Here is a 20299-nt window from a genome sequence, read left to right on the forward strand (position 1 = left end):
CAAGAAATCGCCCCTTAGTCCCGGACTATCGTGACCATTGACACTTTGCACTTTTTGGTGTTATTTATATACTTTAATCTTTAAATCATATCTTTACGTCCCCTATTTGATTTTTGTCGTTTTGGTGGAATTTTGAGAATAAAATTATTCACTCTTAATAAATTGGAATGGTATTTTTATTGCGTTTTGACAGTGTAACTTTTTTTGTATTACTGACTGCTTTACACATTTTCTTTAAGATAAGCCTTTCTGCTCTGTGCAGTGACTAGTAAGGGCTGAAATCAGATTTTTATTACTGAAACCTTTCACTGGACCTAAAAGGATAGAATCTATATTGCTTAGGGTGAATCTCAGGGGCATACATATGACATTACCATGCAGCCCAACGCACCTTGCTGTGCTGCGTGACAGGGAAAGGGCAGGAATGCACTGCTTTTAAAAGAATGCCTCATTTCCAGCGCTGGTGCCGATTTGACTGCCTAGTGCCAACGCAGGCGCCAGGGTGCAAAGGTGCCTGTGTTGCATGCAGGATTGTTTTTCCTGCAGAAAGCCAATCTTGAGAGGTACAGTCCTCTGTCTATGTGTCCTGCAGAATGTAGCACAAATAGGAAGAGAAAGTGACAAGGAGAAATAAAGATATTCCTCCTTGTTACGTCTCTCTTGGGAAGGCGTATGTTTTAGCGCATTCCCAGGTTTACCAGTTCTGTTAAATCTGCGAGTTGTGTGAGAACATCCACACAACGTTATGAAAAGTCAACGTTAGTGAGATGCACACCCTGTATTTCATTTTTTTCCCTGAAGTTTGACATTGTTGGCGTGCATGCTTGATTCGCGCTCCGCCCAATTGCGCTATAATAGAACTGACCACGATGGACCCACATTCAGGTACCAACTCAAGCTGCACAGCCAGGTATTTGAATGAATCCAATCAAATTGTTAATTTAATCTTCTATTTAATCACATTTTTACTCAATATAATTTTTACCATTTTTCTATTTCTTCAATTCATTTTATCCATTCGTAATCTGCAACAAAGGTGGTCACAAACACAGGAGCGGTGATAGCTTTCACAAGTCACATTTTTATTAAAAACTGCCCAATGCATTTTGGGATGTTCCCTTCATCAGGGGCATCTGAAATACAAAAAATTCTTTAAGAAATTCATGCACAAGACCAATATCGTAATTCGTATACATCTGGTTATACATCTAGTAAAATAAGCTCTTACTGGGTTTCTTTTATCCACATGTGAAATAACAATAGTAACTCTTACAAATATTTCAAAAACCCACGACGTTATCAATTGCATTAAACCTGAAACCTGCAATGCCTAACTATCATTACCCCCATAATTATTCAAGATGATTATTCAAGTTCTCGAGCAACTCGGAACTAGGTCAACTCACAGTGACTCATATTACATTACGTCCATAATTAAACCGTCATAGCTTGCAACATGCTGACTCTTCCAAAACAAACATGCTCGATTCCTGTCATCACGTTAAAATGTTAAAAGGTGACGCAGCATGAGTCTGCTTCTCCTTCATGTCAAGCTCAAATGTTGCGCTATAACATGGCTGCTTTATCACCCCTCCCCAACTCCAACCAGGTGACTGATCACATGTAATTCGGCACTACGCCAGGCGTTTTACATCTGCCGGACCCACCCTCGATCACATGATTCACCAGGAAATACTACGTTACCCAGAATGCATCCTGCTGAACCTTAAGGGATGTGCTTCACTCCCCCACAACCCAAATAACAATAAGACCATCCTACTAACTAGAGTTTCATAATAGATTGTCAAAGGTCTGTAACCTCAAAAATAATGATACCTCAAAAATATACAATTGTCTAATTACTGCAAAGTGTTCAAAGCAACAAGTGTCCATTAATAAAAAGGTCCTTTTAGTGTTTGCCTGAGTTGGACCCAACCACTGTAACGGGGGTCCCAGGCGATATGTAGTGAGCCCCCCCCCTGAGCGTGCGCACAGGTGGTCGTGCCGTACGTCCACACAGAGGGCACGTTCGTAAGAGAATAAAGAGCCCGGAGCGCTGGGCGTGTGCAGGCATTAAGCTGGCCATTACCAGAGTACACGTGTGGTGTGGTATCATTCCTAGACCATAGGCCGCAACTCTACACTGGCGACGAGGTGGTCTAGCCACCCCATCGCGTGCGCCGCCGCCTCACGCTCTTGCCCAAGGAGCGGATCAACTCCCCTCCTCCTGAGGCCGTGTTCCTACCCGCGTGTGGCCCCAGCTGTCTCCGGGCCGTGCACACCCTGCCCGGACTTGCTGCCTGCCTTCCCCGCCTGGCCGAGCTCATTTCCGCCCCTCCGGCCCCCAGCGACTGCCTCCTACCTGCCCGGAAAGCTCATGTTCCAGCGGAGCAGGCACCCGAGGACCAACGCGACCGGCCTGCCATCCCTTACGCTTTTCGCGTGCAACACGAGGTCCGGACCTGCGTGAGATACCAATTTGTCCGTTTGGAAGCCTCTGGTCACTCCTCCTACTCCCCTGGACGCCCCTGGGTAACGAGGCAGCCCTAGGGACCCGCACACGACGCCCGGAAGACTGGTGGATCTCCCCCAGAGGTGTGGAGGTGAGGTCCCCCCCCCTGCTGGCGTGCCCATCCTCAGAGGCCATGGCCAACGTACCCCCCCTAGAGCCGTTGGCAGTCACCGGCACCCCCCCCCGGAACGACCGGAGAACTACTTTGTGGCGGCAGAAATCGCGGCTGAGCGGTGGCGTGCCATGCTTTTACACCTAGGAGGAGAAGCTATCCACGACATATCGAAAGACGTAACCGAGGCTGGCCCGCCCAGAACATATGCCACGTTGCGCGACGCCATTACGGCGTATTTTGAACCTTTCGCTAGCGTCGACTATGAAAGATTCCTACTCCGGCAAGCCCGCCAACTCCCGGATGAGTCGGTAGACGTCTTTTAAGCAAGGTTGAAGAAGCTAGCCAGCACGTGCACCCTCTCCGATGTGGACGACGAAATCCGCGCCCAATTCATCCAGTGCTGTGCGTCTTCGAAGCTGCGCCAGAGAGTGTTGGAGGCGGACAACATGCCCATGCGCGACATCCTCGTACTAGGGCGATCAAAGGAGTTATCTAAGGCTAGAGCCACGCACATGGAGCCAAAGCCGGCGATCGCAAGACTGAGCCAGTGTGCGCCCTCAAGACCGACGCCACCGAGAACCACATGAAGCAACCCCGGCGTAGAAACCCAAGACTAGCTCAGCCCCCCCCCCGGCCGCTCCTGCGCGTGGTGCGGAGGCGCGACGCCCCACAGAGGAGCATGCCCGGCACAAGGCAAGGTCTGCAGCGCATGTGGGAAAGCAAACCACTTCGCAAGTGTATGTCTGTCGCCACCCAGAAGGGTGAGACAGTTAGAGCCGCTACCCAGCACATTAACCAGCAGTGACATGGACGAGGATGAAGCGGATGCAGCCTCCGTCCATGTCGTGTGGGTGCTTCACACCCTGGCAGCTACACCATCCGCGGAACCCATGTGCACGGTCAACGTGCGAGACCAAGCAGTACCGTACCTTGATCGACACAGGCACGTTAATCAACCTGATGGCCGCCAGCGTGTACCAGACACTAGAGAATGCCCCGGCACTCCATCCCACGAGGGTACAAGTGTACGCCTACGGCACCAGTCGCTCGCTACGCCTGTGCGGGATGTTCTGGACGGACCTGTCCCACGACGCCACTCGCCTGCAAACCAAGATCTATGTGTCGCAAGAAGGATCAGGATTCCTGCTTGGTTGCCGAACAGCCCAATACCTCGGGTTGGTCCATTTTGCACTCACAGTCCAAGCCCGCAGCCTTGACCATCTAGTACTAAAACACACGTCAGCTGTTTAAAGGGACCCGCCATCCACCTCCACATAGACAAATTGGTCGCCCCGGTAGCCCTCCGGCACCGACGCATTGCGTTCCACCTACGACCCAAGGTTGGAGCGGAGCTGCGGGTACTCGAGCGTGCTGGAATCATCAAAAGGGTAAGCGGGCCCAACCCGTGGGTGTCGCCCATTGTGGTGGCCAAGAAGCCGAAACAGCCAGACGCCGTGCGGATCTGCGTAGATATGTGCATCCCCAACCTCGCTATCAAGCGCGAGCGCCACCTGACACCAACCATAGACGACATAGTCGGAGAGTTGTCTGGCTCAAAGTGGTTCTCAAAGATGGACCTGAGATCGGGGTACCACCAGATTCCCCTACACCCTGACTCGCGTCCGATTACCACTTTCTCCACGCACGCTGGCCTCTGGCGGTAAACCCGGCTCAACTTTGGGATATCGAGTGCAGCGGAGGTGTTTCAAAATATCATCCAGAACGTCCTGCAAGGGCTAGACGGCATCTTAAATGTCAGTGACGACATTTTGGTCCACGCACCAACCTTGGACGAACGCCTCCAAGCAGTGTTTACCCGCCTTCAAGAGCGAGGGTTGACCCTCCACAGAGAAAAATGCGACTTCCTACGTAAGGACATTAGTTTCCTTGGCTACAGGTTTTCCGACCAAGGAATAGGCCCGGATCCAGAAAAGGTCAAAGACATCCACGCAGCCCCCGCCCCCACGTCGGTGACAGCAGTTTGCAGTTTCCTTGGGATGGTCACCTACTGCGGGAGGTTCATCAAGGATTTGTCTGATCTCACCGCCCCCTTCGTGACCTCACAAAAGCTGCTGCCACCTGGGAGTGGGGTCCGGAACAGCAAGAGTCATGCCAGAAAACCAAGGCAGCACTCTCAGCTGACACGACCTTAGCCTACTTCGATCCCCGAAACGAATCACAACTTGTGGTGGACGCCAGCCCGACAGGCCTAGGGGCCGTGCTCACCCAGCAACAGGCATGCGGAGAATGGGCCCCCATCGCATATGCAAGCAGAACGCTCACACCAACGGAACAGCGATACTCGCAGATTGAAAGAGAGGCCATTGCCATCCTTTGGGGGTGCCGGCACTTCCACATTTATCTGTATGGGCACCCTTTTGTGGTAATCACAGATCACAAACGTCTCGTCCCGCTGTTCCAAGGCTCCTCTTCACGTCCTCCTCCTCGGATCGAAAAATGGGTGCTCCAGCTCCAGGAATTCCAGCTCACCGTGGAGTATCGACCAGGCACCCGAAATCCAGCCGACTTCTTGTCGAGACTCGCCCGCCCGGCCACTGACTCGGAAGCTGCAGAAGCCGCGGCCACGGAGGAGTATGTCAGGATGATCGTAGAAAGGTCACGGCCTCTGCCAATCTCCCTGGAGGAAGTGGCACGAGCCACCAAAGATGACGACTACCTACAGATCGCCATCCAGGCTGTCACGTCAGGCAACTGGAAGCCACTCCAAAGCCCCTCGTCATTCCGCACACCTGGTGCCCAAGCAACGCTAAAGGCGCTTCACCAAGTCCGGAACGAACTGTCCGTATCTCAGGAAGGATGCCTCCTGAGAGGCCCCCGCCTGGTGCTACCTGACTGTCTCACCCAACAGGCAGCCCTCCTGGTGCGCACCAAGGCATTGTAAACCCAAAGAACCGCCTTCGGAGCAAACTCTGGTTCCCAGGCCTCGATAAAATATTGGAAACAATCGTCCAGCGATGTCCGGTGTGTTTAGCGACCAGCCTACCTAACCCTCTGGTGCCAGTGATCACCGAGGAAGGACCGACGTCTCAAGCCAGCGCAGATTTCCCGGGGGGGGGGGGGGGGGAGTACATGTTGGGGGGTGGTGGATGACTTCTCACGGTACCCTGAGGTGGAGATCCTGTCCTCGACTGCCGCCTCCGAGGTAGTTCCCAAGCTGGAAAAGATACTTGCCACACATGGCCTCATTAGGGAACTGCGCACGGACAATGGTCCACCTTTCAATGGCGCCGAGTTAGCGGATTACCTGCAATCCCACCGTATCAAGCACCGACGCATAACCCCGAGGTGGCCTCAAGCTAACGGGGAAGTTGAGAGGCTAATGAGGACCCTGAACAAGAACATTCAGATCGCACTGGCGGACGGCCAGGGCATAGAGCTTGCCCTGTATCAATTCCTACGCGAATACAGGCTGATGCCCCACTGCACCACAGGGGTTCCTCCGAGCCGCCTCTGTTTTGGCAGGACAGTCACAGACACCATCCCACACCATCCCATGTGGGCGTCATCACCATCCCCGCCTATCCGGTCCATGGAACAGAGAACAAAAACCAACCGCGAAGCATCCCGGAAGAGGAGAGCCGCCGACAGCCCAATCCAAGTTGGAGACCGGGTGCTTGTGAAAGACCGCCACCCAGGTGGAAAGTTCCGCCTGCCCTTCGAGCTAGACCCCTGGACGGTCACGAACATCAACGGAACACTGATCACAGCGGTCAGGCACGGGGAAGAGGTCACAAGGAATGTATTGTTTTTCAAGAAAGTCCCAGATGGAGGAGAGGAAGAGTTTCCCGAGCTGGGAGGCTACAGCCCAGCGGTACCCCCAGGTCCCCGAGAAGCCATGGAAGAAGAGACCGCCACGGAAGAAGAGACTCCACGCAGAACAGAAAACACAGGGAGCACCTCGGTCACCCAACCAACGGAGATCGGGAGTCACAAGGAACACAGAGTCGCCCAGGCGTGGCTGATACAGACTGTTCTGAGGACATGTTTCAAACCCCTCCAGACGGGCGCAGCCAGAGCAGGTACCATCTACGCCCATGTCCGCAGCCATCCCAGAGGTACCGAGTTTTTGTGGCCCGCTGTCGGCTGCCGAAGTGAAAGTGGGCTGTACCTCCGCCAAGACCAAGTAAGACTGTTCTTTTGTTTGTTCTTGAAACCCGCAGAGACTTGCGTTTGAGACTTTAAAGATGTTTTGTCGCTAAGCGCCATGTTTTTGGGGTTTTTGCATTTGTGGGTAAAGGAGGAATGTAGTGTTTGCCTGAGTTGGACCCAACCACTGTAACGGGGGTCCCAGGCGATATGTAGTGAGCCCTCACCCCCCCGAGCGTGCGCACAGGTGGACGTGCCTTACGTCCATACGGAGGGCACGTTCGTAAGAGAATAAAGAGCCCGGAGCGCTGGGCGTGGGCAGGCATTAAGCTGGCCATTACCAGAGTACACGTGTGGTGTGGTATCATTCCTAGCCCATAGGCCGCAACTCTACAGTCCTGTTTTTCATTTTTTAAGTATCTGTTCTCTTCACGTTCTCATAGTCGTTTGTGACCGAAAGCCAAACTCCTGCGTTATTCATCTTTGCGTTTATATACATACTGTGCCAATTGTTCCACGTTTCCATTAAACATTTTCATCCGTGGGTGCAAACTGACTGATTGGACGGAAAAATTCATATTATGAAAAGTCAACATTAGTCAGATGCACACCCTGTATTCCAGTTTTTTTGCTGAAGTTTGACTTTGTTGGCGTGCGTGCTTGTTTCTTGCTCCGCCCAATTGCGCTATAAGAGACCGGACCACGATGCATCCACACAACGCCCATTGAATGCCACCCTAGCGCAAAGTAAGGCGATGCAGCAATTTATGCTGCTTTGCTTTACTCAAAATTTATGAAGCTACTCAGGGCCAGGAAATGTGGGCTTGCGTGGCTTCATACATCTCATCTTACAGTTGTGTCACTTTTGCACCACACTGCGTGGTGCAAGGATGACGCAGAGGGGCTCATAAATATGCCCCTGGATCTGTCCCAACTAATAACCACTTTCTCACAACAACCATAATGAACGAACATAGCAAAAGCTACATAACAAAGTATTGGTTGGGCTAAAAGCCGTAGGTCAGAAGTCACAGTGTGTACTCTATAATATGTGTTTTTACGTTTGTTGTTTATTGATATTTGTAGGGGGCGCTGAAGGAACTCCTAACCCGACTTAATGTTTTATTTAGAACAAACAACTTTTTCTGTTGAATCCCATGCTATTGGTATACACCTAACATTTGGGGATGTTCATACAATGAAGGCTACTGAGCTGCACTTGTGTAGTGTTTCTTCGGCACACTGGAGCCACCTGCACCCTACAGTTACTGACACCCAATGCTAAGAGGGGTGAAGAAGTGATTTGATATAGAGGATTAAAAAAGAAAACCTGTGACACTTATGCATTATAGAAGGAGTTACTGAGTCACATTCTCTTAAACAGAAAAGTGAACATGACGATGCTGACTCTTCTAGTAGATCTGGAGAACACTTTAATAAATGTACAGATTTTAGTTAAAATCATTCTATAATATACCTCACCAAAACGACAATACAGGGATTCTTTTGACACCTTAATATCGTGATACAGCACACATTTTGTGTGGCAGTGGAGGAATTGTAAATCCAATTCCAGGACTGATGTCCACGTTGGTTACTTCGGCAGGAGGAGAGAAAGTGAACTTCTGCAACAGGTTTGTGAAGAAAATGAAAAGTTCCATTTTGGCAAGGGTCTCACCCGCGCAGACTCGTCGACCTAGAACAAATAGACATTTTAGTGGAATTCAGCTCAATTCATTGTCTACCACATTTTTAAAAAGAAATAAACTGGGTAAATGCATAAAGCTGATAAGAAAAACAATAACGAAGACTTAAGAATGCAATTTAAACACCAGCATGCTTACTAGTATTCAAAAAGAATCATAATATACCTGTAGCAAAAGTAACAGCATAAAACGGCAACCTGCTGCTGAAAAGGCAGTTTTTCCATTTTTGGAGAAAATGTTTAAATATTTGAGGTGTAAAAGACATATTGCAATTCATGGTATTTCTGAATTTGTTCTATTTTAGAACAACATATAGTTGTGAAAATGTGTGTAAATTGTTTATCTCAAAGCGAAGTAGGCTTCAAGAATGGAATAAAACAGTAGGAGAGTATTATAATTTAGCAGGAGGTTTAGCGTGTCTGTCCTCCATTTTCCAAAACAAGGTCTTTGATGATTGTACATTTTAAGCACAATATATCATATTCAGCAATGAAAACTGGAATAGTTTTAAAAGTGAATATAAAGAGATGGGCAGAAATACAACACAAAACACAAATAGCTTGGCTGCAGTATAATATTTCTTGGACAGACGTGCACACAGTGGGCCTAATTGGAGCCCACCTTTTCGGCCATGTGACTACGAAGAGTTTAGGGCTTGTCAACAGTTCAGCAAATTACAGCCATGCATTCCCATTAGAGGATTTGGGAGTGGGATAAAAATGAGGGATTGGGTTTACCAGTGGGAGGGCGTAGGCGCTAAGGTTTCAGTTGATAGTCTAGCTAGGATGAATGTGCTTCGAGAAGTCACCATGTCAGGCTAGATCTAAAACGTCTATTCAGCTTTGTTAAATGGATCATGGATTTTACCAACAAATCTCCACATGGAGGTCATACCTTAAACGGGGCAGAATTTATCTGCAGAGCTGATATATTTTTCCTCAACATTCGTCCCACTTCCTCGCAGAGATGATGTTCTTTTCATTGAAAGTTGCAACTCATTTTAGCAGTGCTACTGTTGCACCTGGCCCTCTCTGCAAGGTAACCCAAACTTGTTTTTTTTGTCTTCACTCCCCTCCTTTGCTCTACCAGTTATTTTTACTTTTAGGATCCTGTGCACTTTACCACTGCTAATCAGTGCTAAAGTGCTTGTGTTCTCTCCCTAAAATATGGTAAAATTGGCTTACAACTTAGTGGCATATTTAATTGACTTGCAAATCCCTAGTAAAGTGGTACTACAAGGACCCAGAGCCTGTAAATTAAATGCTACTAGTGGGCCTGCAGCACTCTATGTGCCACCCACTAAAATAGCTCTTTAAAACGTTTCAGGTTTGCTACTGCAGCCTGTAGTACAGTTTCAAAGTGCCATTTTGACCTGCCAAAACAAACCTCTCCCTTTTTAATACATACAAATCACTCCTAAGGTATGCCCTAAAAACCTATATGACAGAGACAATTGTATGTAAAAGATAGACCACATTTTCTTAAGCTTTACATGTCCTGGTAGTAAAAAAAAACCCTAAATTTGTTTTTTCACTATTGTAAGGCCTATCTCTCCAATTGGATAACATTGGGTTACTTTATTATATTTAATATTTGTCAACCTTTGATTGAGAGCAGATAATGATGTCAAGTTTGAAATTAAAATTGTAATTTACAATCCCCTGTTATGCTAAAGTCCGATTTTAGATTACAATTTTTTAAAGTTAGCATTTTCCAGCTCAAAAGTTTAAGGCCGTCTAGAAGTTTCCAGCTGCCTCAACCTGCTAATGGGTCACCCATTAAGAATGCATATTGGGCCCAGGCAGTTTTAACAACACGGTGTAACAAAGTAATGCATATAAGAAAATAAATGCAGGAAGGATTAACTCAGAGACATGACAGCAAAAGTCAAATAACATAATGAAGATACAGTGAGTAGCTATTGGGCCTGGGTGGTAAACTCCGCTCCGTTCACAGTTTTCAGAGTTTTCTGCTCTCCGCAGAGCTTGTGGAGTGCAGAAAACTCCACTTCGTGTAGAGCAGCTGAGTTATTTCCCACTCGCGAACGTTAAGTTTGTGAGCGCAAGTTGCCGCACGGGTAGAATTCTACCCGAGCGGCAGGAAGACAAACGCGAACAGCAGTTTGCACTGCACTCTGCCACTTCCGGAACTCCGCGGATATGTTTTGACACTTCACGGAGTTCCGCATAGCAAACTCCACGAACTACGCCCAGGCCTGGTAGCCATAACAATAGTAACATACCCAGCAGAAGCAAGGCTCCATCATAGAAAAGATGAGGAAGCCCACATAATGAGAATGCTCAAATATAGAAATAGTCAAGCAGGGCCTTCCTCTCCAAGCAAACCAACCATGCACAAATTCCAGGTTCCCCCACACACAACAGGAGGGGACAAGCACAGCAAGGAAGCACAGATAACGGAAAGTCACTAAGAAGTGTCAATCGTGGTCAAACTTAGCGCTCTAGCATATGAGTTTGGTACAAAGCGGCGAGAAGAAGAAACATCAACAAGCACCCATGCTCCATTCATGGACAAACTAACAAGACTGTATCCCAAGAAGGTAATATAGGTACGTTGCACACCCTTTTGTCACCCCAGAGCTTTAAAAGGGGAAGAGAAACATTTTTCAGAATCAAATGTGAGGGTAACCTAAAAGATGCCCCACTTCAAAGGCTGTCACCAGATATACATATTGGACCATCTGACCAACTGTTCAGTACATACTAGGACATGGGTATCGACTCATCGGGAAACAGTGTTTACAAAGCTGTAAACACAACGTGGTAGTTTACAACGCAGTCGTTACAAGGACTGCGTTATCACGCGTGCAATTAAATCGCAAGTTGTAACAATGACTTGCTGTAGGGGGCGTGCAACTCCAGGGAATGTGTTGGATTTTGGACGCGTTGTAATGTGTTATATTCGAATCATCAAATGCCTGGGGTAGCGAATGTGACATAACATATCCTTTGACCTGAATGACATCATAGGAAGTGACTTCATATGATCCTGACCCTGATTTTTTCCAGGAAGGCAGGTCACATAATCCTAAAATTACAATGGAGGATTTGTGTTGGATAGGTTCCCAAAGTAATACAAAGTTCTGCTACTTTGTGTTATTTTGTATCATGGGGTCATTCGATTGGGCTTGGGCAAGATGGCAACGGAACTCAGTGCTCTGCGACCCTCGGCCAATGATTAAGTATATAGTCCTGACCTGGGGGAGTGAACTACCCCCAAATTATTGCTTGCTCTTTAGAAGCTGGCCTTGAATGAGGGTGTGCTTCCACCTCGGGCCAACTGGTGCTGTGCTGGAAGCCACGGTCTATGACTCCTTTATGTGACTGCGTGAGATCGGCCTGACAGTCCCTGAGCAATTACAGCCCGTCTGGGCTTGGATCGGGCCTGGGCATCAGGAGTGGGGCTGCAGGAGGGGCAGCCCAGAGGAGCGGTTGGAGACCCACGCCACCAGTGGTGTGCTCTTAGGTCGCGGGGCTGGTCTGCCCAGTAGACTCTGAGGAGGCCTGGCAGCACTGTGGTTGCCCATTGGGACAGGGACCAGGGTTGAGCAGTGCCAGATAAACTACAAGAGGAGCGGCTAGTGGCTCATGACTGTTTATGTGACATTCTCTCGTCCTGGCCAATCAATCACCACCTGATGGGTTTTGCCGCACAGGATGCAACAAATGATACGCCTGCTGCTTGCCAGTGATATTCTATACATCAAGGTAAGCTCTCAAATTCAAGGGACTGATGGAATTCAGCCCAGCGCCCCCTCCTGACATCTTTGAAGACACGCAATTGCAGACAGGGGTTTCCCAGAGGCAGGTGTACTCCCCCTGATAGCTGCTGCCTGGACAATACACATTAAGCATCAACCATGGTGCTTTCTGCAGGAAACCGACTCCCAGCCACCACAATAAACTGTAACTCCCACTATTGTCTATTGGGTACTCGACCCGGGTCCTGCTCCTCCCGGATTACGAAGATGGGAACCTCAGCCTCATTTACTCCTGTAGCAGGCCCTCCTCCTTCAAGTACAACCATGGCTGTGGGGTGTAAACAACATGAAACTCAGGGCACACTCACGGCCAAAGTCACTGTTTTAAGGTTTACACCCCCCGGCCACTCCGCTCACTTAATTGGCATTTGGGGTCACTATTTTTTATAATTGGTCTGTGGACATGTACTACCTGTCCGCCACACAGGGGTTCTGAGGTCCGCAGACAGCCCAGCTTGATACACCAGAAAATGGCTGACAAAGCGAAGGATCTCTGCAGAAGGGCCAATTTTTGAATCACTGGGGCGCAGACACTGATTTGTCTTCGTATTCGCCGCTTCCCTCACAGACAGTTATCCCACAGTGTGGTAGAATCTGGCCACACACACAATGGTATGCCACGAAAACTGACAAAACCCCAATGACAGTGGCTGGCACCATGGGTAGTTAGACCATAGATGTTACCGATGCTGCCGGTTCATCCCTGGCAGCGGCGCTTTCTAAGCACTCCCGCCAATTTGATAAACTCTTGTCCGTTGTGCTGGACATCAATCGTTGAGACTCGAACCTGGTTCCCAAGCTCTGAGGCTGGTAGCTCTGGCCATTATGCTACACCCTCTCCCCCACATTCATGGTTCTCTTTTAGGCGGTGCTAACAGGAAAAATGAGCTGTTGCAAACTGCCTCGTGACTAGAACCCTGGCACGTATTTATTTATTTTTTCAACAAATTAACAACTGAGTCTTTCGCTCAAGCACTGTATATGTGTTTTTGTTTCCCCTAGTTGTCCGTGTGCATGTGTTCATCTCTCTCTGGCACATGCTACCTTCCTACATGCATCCTTGAAATTTCCTCTTTGAGAATCAGAAGTTTATTTATTTGAAGGTTTTATATAGCGCGAACAAGACTCTTGCGAGTATCAGAGCGCTTTACACGTCAGATGTAGAAAACAGGAGGAGACATAGCACACAAAGATATAAGTGAGTCATATATACAATACTCATAAAAGTAAAAAAAAAAAGCAGCTAACGACAACAGAAAGAAAACAGTATGGAGCATAAAAACAGAACTAGTAATAAAATACAGTAATAAGTCAGTAAATTTATGTGAATTTAGCCATGAGGATCGCTTTCACTTCTTTTTTGAAGGAGGCAGTGGAGGGGTTAATTCTTGTTTCAATGGGCAAAGCGTTCCAGATCCTAGGAGCCATACCAGAGAAGGATCGGTTGTAGGTTTTTTTCTTGGCAAATCGTTGTGGTTTCAGTAGAAAAGTCTTGGCGCACCTAGAAGCTCTGATGCCGGCGGAGAGCACCAGTTTCTGAGCTAGGTAGTTATGGTGAAGGGCCTTGTGCGTCATACATGCGATTTTCAGATGAATTTTAGCCTCGAAACGGTAGCCAGTTGAGGGCTCTCAGGACTGGGGAGATGCAAGAGGTTCTCTTTGAGCCCGTGATGAGTCTTGCAGCTGAGTTGATAGCGGCTCTTAGCGGGGTTGTCGACAACCGCCCCATATTCCCCTCTAGGGATTACTAGGGCTTGAAATGCTTGTTTGAAATTGTAGGATGGCAGAAAGGGTTTCAGTTTTCGCAGGGTCTTCATGTTGAAGTTAGCTCCTTTTGTGGAAATGCTGATATGCTTCTGCATCTTTAGGTTACTGTCCAGAGTTACACCTAGCGATTTCGCAGAGTCAACGATGAGAGGTTGTCCTTTGAGAGCAGTTAGGTGCTTCAGCCAGTCCAGGATAGAGGGTGTTTTGTTAGGGGGAGCAATTAGGAGGAATTCCGTTTTGAGGGAGTTTAGTTTCAAATGGTTTTTGGCCAGCCATGTTTGGGTTTTTTGTAGTGTGGTGTTGAGGGATTTGATGTCTTCAAGTGAGTGGATCTTGATGTAGATTTGGGTGTCGTCTGCGTACATATGGAAGTGAATCTTGGCGAGGCTGAGAAGTTCGGTGAGAGGTTCCATGAAAAGGTTGAAAAGGGAGAGTGAGAGGGAGGAGCCTTGCGATACTCCTAGCGTGACTGGCATGGAGTTGGATAGGGATTGACTGACCTTGAATCTTTGGGATCCATTTTGGAGGAAAGAGGCGAACCAGTAAATACAGCTCCAGACAGTGCCATTCTGTGTTTCAGGAGTTCTAGCGAATTGCCGTGTTTGACGGTGTCAAATGCTGATGACAGGTCAAGTAGGATTAGTAAACAGGCTTCGTTTTGGTCCAGGATTTTTAAGAACGTCGTCATTTACATGTGTCATGGCTGATTCGGTACTGTGACTTGCTCGGAAGCCAGGTTGAATTGGTCAATGTGACGGTTCAGCTGCATGTTAACACATTTTTCCGGGAGTTTGGCTAGCACAGGTATGTTAGAAATCGGATGATAGTTATTTAGATCCGAAGGGTCAGCTGTTGTTTTCTTTAGGATAGGGGATACCTGACCTGTTTTCAGGATGTCTGGAATGGATCCTTGAAGGAGGGAGGTATTCATGATTTTGGTCCAGAGGGGTAGTAACAGGGGAATGAAGTCTTTTAAGTAGTTGGCCGGGAGTGGGTCTGTGAAATGGTTGGAAGGTTTCAGAGTGGTTAGCGTCTTTAATATGGTTTTTCACTGTAAGTGTAGAAGTGGGACCAGGTTGCGTTGTTTTTGAGGTTGAATTTTGGGAGGTCATTATCTTGGGCACCTGCAAGGGGCAGTGATGAGTTCTTTTGCATGTCAGAGAGATAAGAGGTCCTTGAGTAGGTCTGATTTTATGGATTCTGTTTTAGAAGCGAAGAAGGAGGTAAATTCCTCACAATTGGGTACAGTGACTAGGATGGCTTAAGGGAGATTGGGTGCGCTCTTGTTTTGAGCTTTGATAAGATCGAATAGCTTTTTGGGGCAGTTCTTGGCTTGGTCTAGTTGAGTCCTGAAGAAGTCGGTTTTAGATCTTCTGATCTTTCTAAAGTAGGAGGTTCTTAGTAGCTTGAGGTGGTCAGATGAGGGTGCGGCTCTCCAACGTCGTTCAATTACTCTAAGAGAGCGTCTGTCTTCATTTATGATATGCATGAGGACTGTCATACAGTTCTCTATTATTAATTAACTAAGAGTGTTCTAAAAGCCTGCATTTTGCCTTCAGAACTGAAAACTAATGCAAGTCTAATCAAAAATAACTTGTATGCCCTAGCCTTTCAAATAAATGAATTTGTAGTATGTATATGGAGCAAGCGCTTTAGAAACTGCAAGGGTTGCGTCTGATATAGTCTAGAATGCCAGAAGATTCTAATGATTTTAAGGCTTTGAAACACTCTTTCATTTGTTTCCTCTTTCAGGTGGTTTGAACTGTGCTGACAATTTGCCTTCATATTTCTACTTGAGCAAAGATGTGTTGCCAAAAGGCTTGATAAAAAATAAACAACCAGGTCCATTCTAAAATGCAGCATAGATTTTAGTGCACATCTAGTGCTAACATGGCCCACTTTGTATTATTGTGCTCAATAACATTTTAAATAACAATACATTTTTACTGATAATGGGCTTTTCTATTTTCTCAAGCGTTGAAAGATAGAATATATATGCTCCTTGACTTCTCAGAAGATGACTTCCTTTAACATGCCTGTAGTAGCACGCACTACTAAAACATACTTGATAATTCTGTAGATGTTTTATGTGACAACATTTAAAATGAAACCTTATCTCTCTGGTGTAGCCAAAAATTTCTGGAAATGAACTCAGTCATTTGCCTCATGGAACCAAGTGCTCCTAAATTGGGTTTGTCGTTTTAGAAATCTTTTTTCAGCTAATTGTCAAATACAAATTTTTTCGCTGATAGCACCACAATGCTAATTGCAGGTATCTTCAATCCTTGAATAAGTACACACTACTGATACTGACATCAGATCTTTTACGGCAGAGAAAGTAATTGAACTGGCAAGGAGTGTCGGGTAATTAATAAATATGTTAATAGATAATGGCATGTGACACTTATCTTATATGACGGGTCTGATGGCTTAATGGACTAATGTGCACATTGTGGCTTAATGGACTAATTCGCACATTTATTTATTTATGGGCTTGTAACGCGCCGGCATCACACCCGAAGGTGTATCTCCGCGCGGTGCTGTGAAGGAACAGGTAGAGCAGCGCTCCAACTAGAACAGGGTAGTCTTAAGGTGTTTCCTGAAGGCTAGATGGCTAGGGCAGTCTCTGAGGAAAAGAGGAAGACTGTTCCACAGACGTGGGCCCATGATGGAGAGGGAGCGACCTCCTTGTCTGGTCTTGTTATGTCTAGGAACCTGAAGTAATAGCTGATTGCTAGACCTAAGAATGCGGGAAGGGCGGTGGTATACAAATTTCTCAATACATTGTTGGAGCTTGTGTTTGATCTCATGGTCACAGGTTCAAACTCCGGTAGGTCCACTCAGACTTTCATCCTTCCAAGGTTGGTAAAATGAGTACCATTGAGTTGGGTAACAATAAATATCTGTTATTCAGCACCAAGATACCCTTCTGGGTGAACATGCGCTTTACAAATACATGTTATATTATACATCAACAGGTTATAAAGTAGCGTCACTACTTAAGGGTTCATAGACATGGTAGTAATAAGAGAATGAACATGCCTCAATAGACATGACTAATCTCAAAACTGAATAGTGTATCATAGTAGTTTTGGGGCATCTGCAGAAAGTGCTTCAAACCCAAATTATCTTTATGCATGCAGCATCTAATGTCAAACAATGCCAAAACAGCTGTCCAAAGAGTTATTTAAAACTGATTTTTTTCTATCATCCTACTGCTCAAAACGTGATCTAGAAATAAACAATGTACTTTGATCAGTAGAACATAGAGCTGTATTGGGAAGATAGTTGTGAATCATTTTCCCCTGTGCCAAATTTTTCAATCAATTATACACTTTTGAAAGGATCTAAAAAATATCTCTAGAATGCATAAATAAGCAATGCATATCCACATTATGTTTACCTAGCAGCAATCCCAAATTGGGTCCCGATTCAGAATTTGTTCGTTTGGTTCCGTATGACTTGGATTGGGGGGAGTCCGACCGAACGAATACGATGCATTTGAATGCATCCGGATACGAGTAGGTCGGACTCCCATTGACAACCGAACGCGTACACAGGCTCGCATTGAAGAAAGAGGTGACTAGGGAAAATCGTGCACCCTGTGTGGCAGGCACTACTTTGTGCCTGCCACATTGTGCATGTTTGGGACGAGGAAACCCATGGGTACCCTCACGGGCCCAATTCGGAGGGCTCTGGGTGAAGGGGGGCCAGCTACGGGCCCCCAAAGACCGATTCCAGTAGCAGTTTAATTTCTGGCAAACTGAATTAGAAAGGCTGTCCGAATCATTCATCGTACTTGCTCGCTCGGAAAACCTAGCCCATAGAGCTGCACGATTTGGATCCGGAAAGCTCTATCTCTCCGAATGCCTTCCGGAACTGATTCGGTCAGCGGTAATGGTTTCCAGGCATCATACTTGGTCCTTCAGCACTGTGAACGATTCGGTCTGAAACAAGGGCTCCGGATCGCTTTTGGCAAAGTCGAATCCAATTCGGAGCCCTTCCGTCTGAGATCGGAATTGGGCCCTAAGTGGAACTTGTGACAAATCATTTTAAGAAACCTTTGAAGAAATAGTTCAAGATTTTCTTTGCTTCAAAGTCTTTGCACTCCGAGCTATCTACAATTATATGATGACAGCAATCAGAACATCCTGATCAAAGCAGAATGTTCTAACATTGAAGCATTTGGGTGAAAATACATCTGAATGCATATACAAACTGAACTGGAAACATAAGATTCTATTAAGATCATGAAACTTAAAAATAGGCAAACGTATATGTCAAAGTACAAATTAGTAACTGATGATTACCATAACCATGTTTTATATCAGACTTCTAACTTATGATGTCTGACTCAAATGCATTTCAGAATAATCCAGTTTGTACATTGTCAGAAAGTGAGAGAAGTGACCTAGTGACTGAGCTGCAGACTTTGAAACCTGGGGATCTGGACAACCTGAGAACACTACTGAGGCGGAAGCCGGTAGTCGCTAATCTATTTTAAACTTTGTATACTTGTGTATTGTGTGTGATTTTAAAACCATATGCACCCTTAAAATACCTTGGCCTTACCTGCTCCTGAGCTTAGCGGCAGACAGCTTGTCGCTTCGCTCTTAGAGCACATCGCGTCCTGCAGCCATTTCCTGGTCGCCGCCAGACACGCCCACCGCGGCTGGCCACGCCCCCTTCCTACCCACTGACATCGACTATAAAACATGAGCCCCTGCAGGAAGCGCAGCGGACGAGCGCAGCGGGCGCGGCGAATGCGCGCCGAAGGCGCGCATAAGGCAAGCTCGTCTGCGCTCGTCCGCGCCTCGGTAGCGCCCGGAGCGACCCCTGAGGCTCCAGCCCCCCTATCCACCACTAGCCCTTCGCCTCTGGCGCGCAAGTCTTTAATCCGACTCAGAGACCACGCTCATGAAGGCCATCTGTCCTTCTTTGACACCGCCTATCCTCTGCACGACTTTGCCTGCAAAGGTTTACTGTCGGGTGGCCTGCTGAACGTCAGGTCTTTGCCTAAACATGCTAACGAAATCTCCCAGTTGATCGATAATCACCATCTTGATGCTCTATTCCTGACGGAGACCTGGACCCACTCCGACTGTAATATTGAATTGGATTGGGCCTGTCCTCAAGATTTTAAAATCCTGCATCTCCCTAGACCTAAGGGTCGGGGTGGTGGAGTCGGTATAATATATAGAGCCTCCTGGACCGTAAAAACTCTTGATATGGACCCAGTGGCCGGCACGGAAATACTTGGACTCTCAATCGACTGCCACTCCGGAACAACTTTCACAGCTGTGATTTGTTACCGCTCACCGGGAGCCTTTAACTCCACTCAGCAGCAGTCGCTCCTCACCACCCTTACTAATATGGCTACCTCTCACAACAAGTTGATCGTCTTGGGCGATTTTAACTTATGGCCCAACGGCAGCCTAGACTCCGCTCTTAACAATCTACTACTTTCCTGTGAAGGTATGGGACTCTCCCAGCTGGTCAATAAGCCTACACACTCCGCAGGGCACCAGCTCGATTTAATCTTTTCCTCCCCCCAGCTAGTACTCCTGAGCGACATTCTGCCTATGTGCTGGACCGACCATGCGCTCATTAAATTTCACATAGCCGACAGCAGGGCCAGCAGATCGTCACTCAGCTCCGGCCCGATCTTTTGTTCAGAGATTGGAAAGCTCTGGATAAACTAAGACTGACCGGCCCGGTTTTTGAGGTGGAAGACAGCTTCTCCATCGCTCAGTCGGTAGAGGACAACTATCTGTCCCTCTGCTCAAGGATTTCCAACATCTCCGACCGCCTCGTCCCTCAGAAAAAGGGCAAACCAAAGAGACGAGCACCTGCCCCCTGGTTCGACGACTCATTGAGAGCACTCAAACTAGCCTGCAGACAAGCAGAGAGAAGATGGAGGCAAGGCTATTCTGACACCAACAAATCTCTTTGGAAAGACAACCTCCGGGCGTACAAAACTGCCATTGCCCATAATAAGGCCAACTATTACTGTTCCACCATCACCAATGCCACCAACAGTTCGAAAAGTATCTTCCAGATTTTTAAAAACTTAACCCATCCAGACTGTGTAACTTCTTCGCAGCCCCCCACCCAAGCCCTCTGTGATAACCTCGCAGCATTTTTTATCAACAAAATAAACACCATCATTCAAAACCTGAAAACACCCCCTTCTCTGGGAGCACCTATCATTCAGGGATCCAGCACCAGTTCTCAAAACCTGACGCCTCCAGGCTCCGTCCTGACGGCCAGATTACGGGAATTTCCTCCTATCCCGGTCTCCGAGTTTGAAA

At 47.3% G+C, this 20299-nt stretch overlaps 1 protein-coding gene across 1 annotated transcript in view; it reads right to left on the bottom strand.

The window, feature by feature from the left end:
- Positions 1-1061: 1061 nt before the first annotated feature.
- Positions 1062-20299, bottom strand: part of LOC146816628 (cytochrome P450 2K1-like) — a 183519-nt gene continuing 164281 nt past the window's right edge. Inside the window, exons 9-10 of the mRNA XM_085610506.1 lie at positions 8248-8430; positions 1062-1133 (exon numbers count right to left, since the gene is read on the bottom strand). Coding sequence (XP_085466632.1) covers positions 8249-8430 — 182 coding nt within the window. The 3' untranslated portion in view covers positions 1062-1133; position 8248. The remainder of the gene's footprint in view (positions 1134-8247; positions 8431-20299) is intronic.

Source organism: Triturus cristatus, chromosome 6, assembly GCF_964204655.1.
Source record: "Triturus cristatus chromosome 6, aTriCri1.1, whole genome shotgun sequence".
NCBI lineage: Eukaryota > Metazoa > Chordata > Amphibia > Caudata > Salamandridae > Triturus > Triturus cristatus.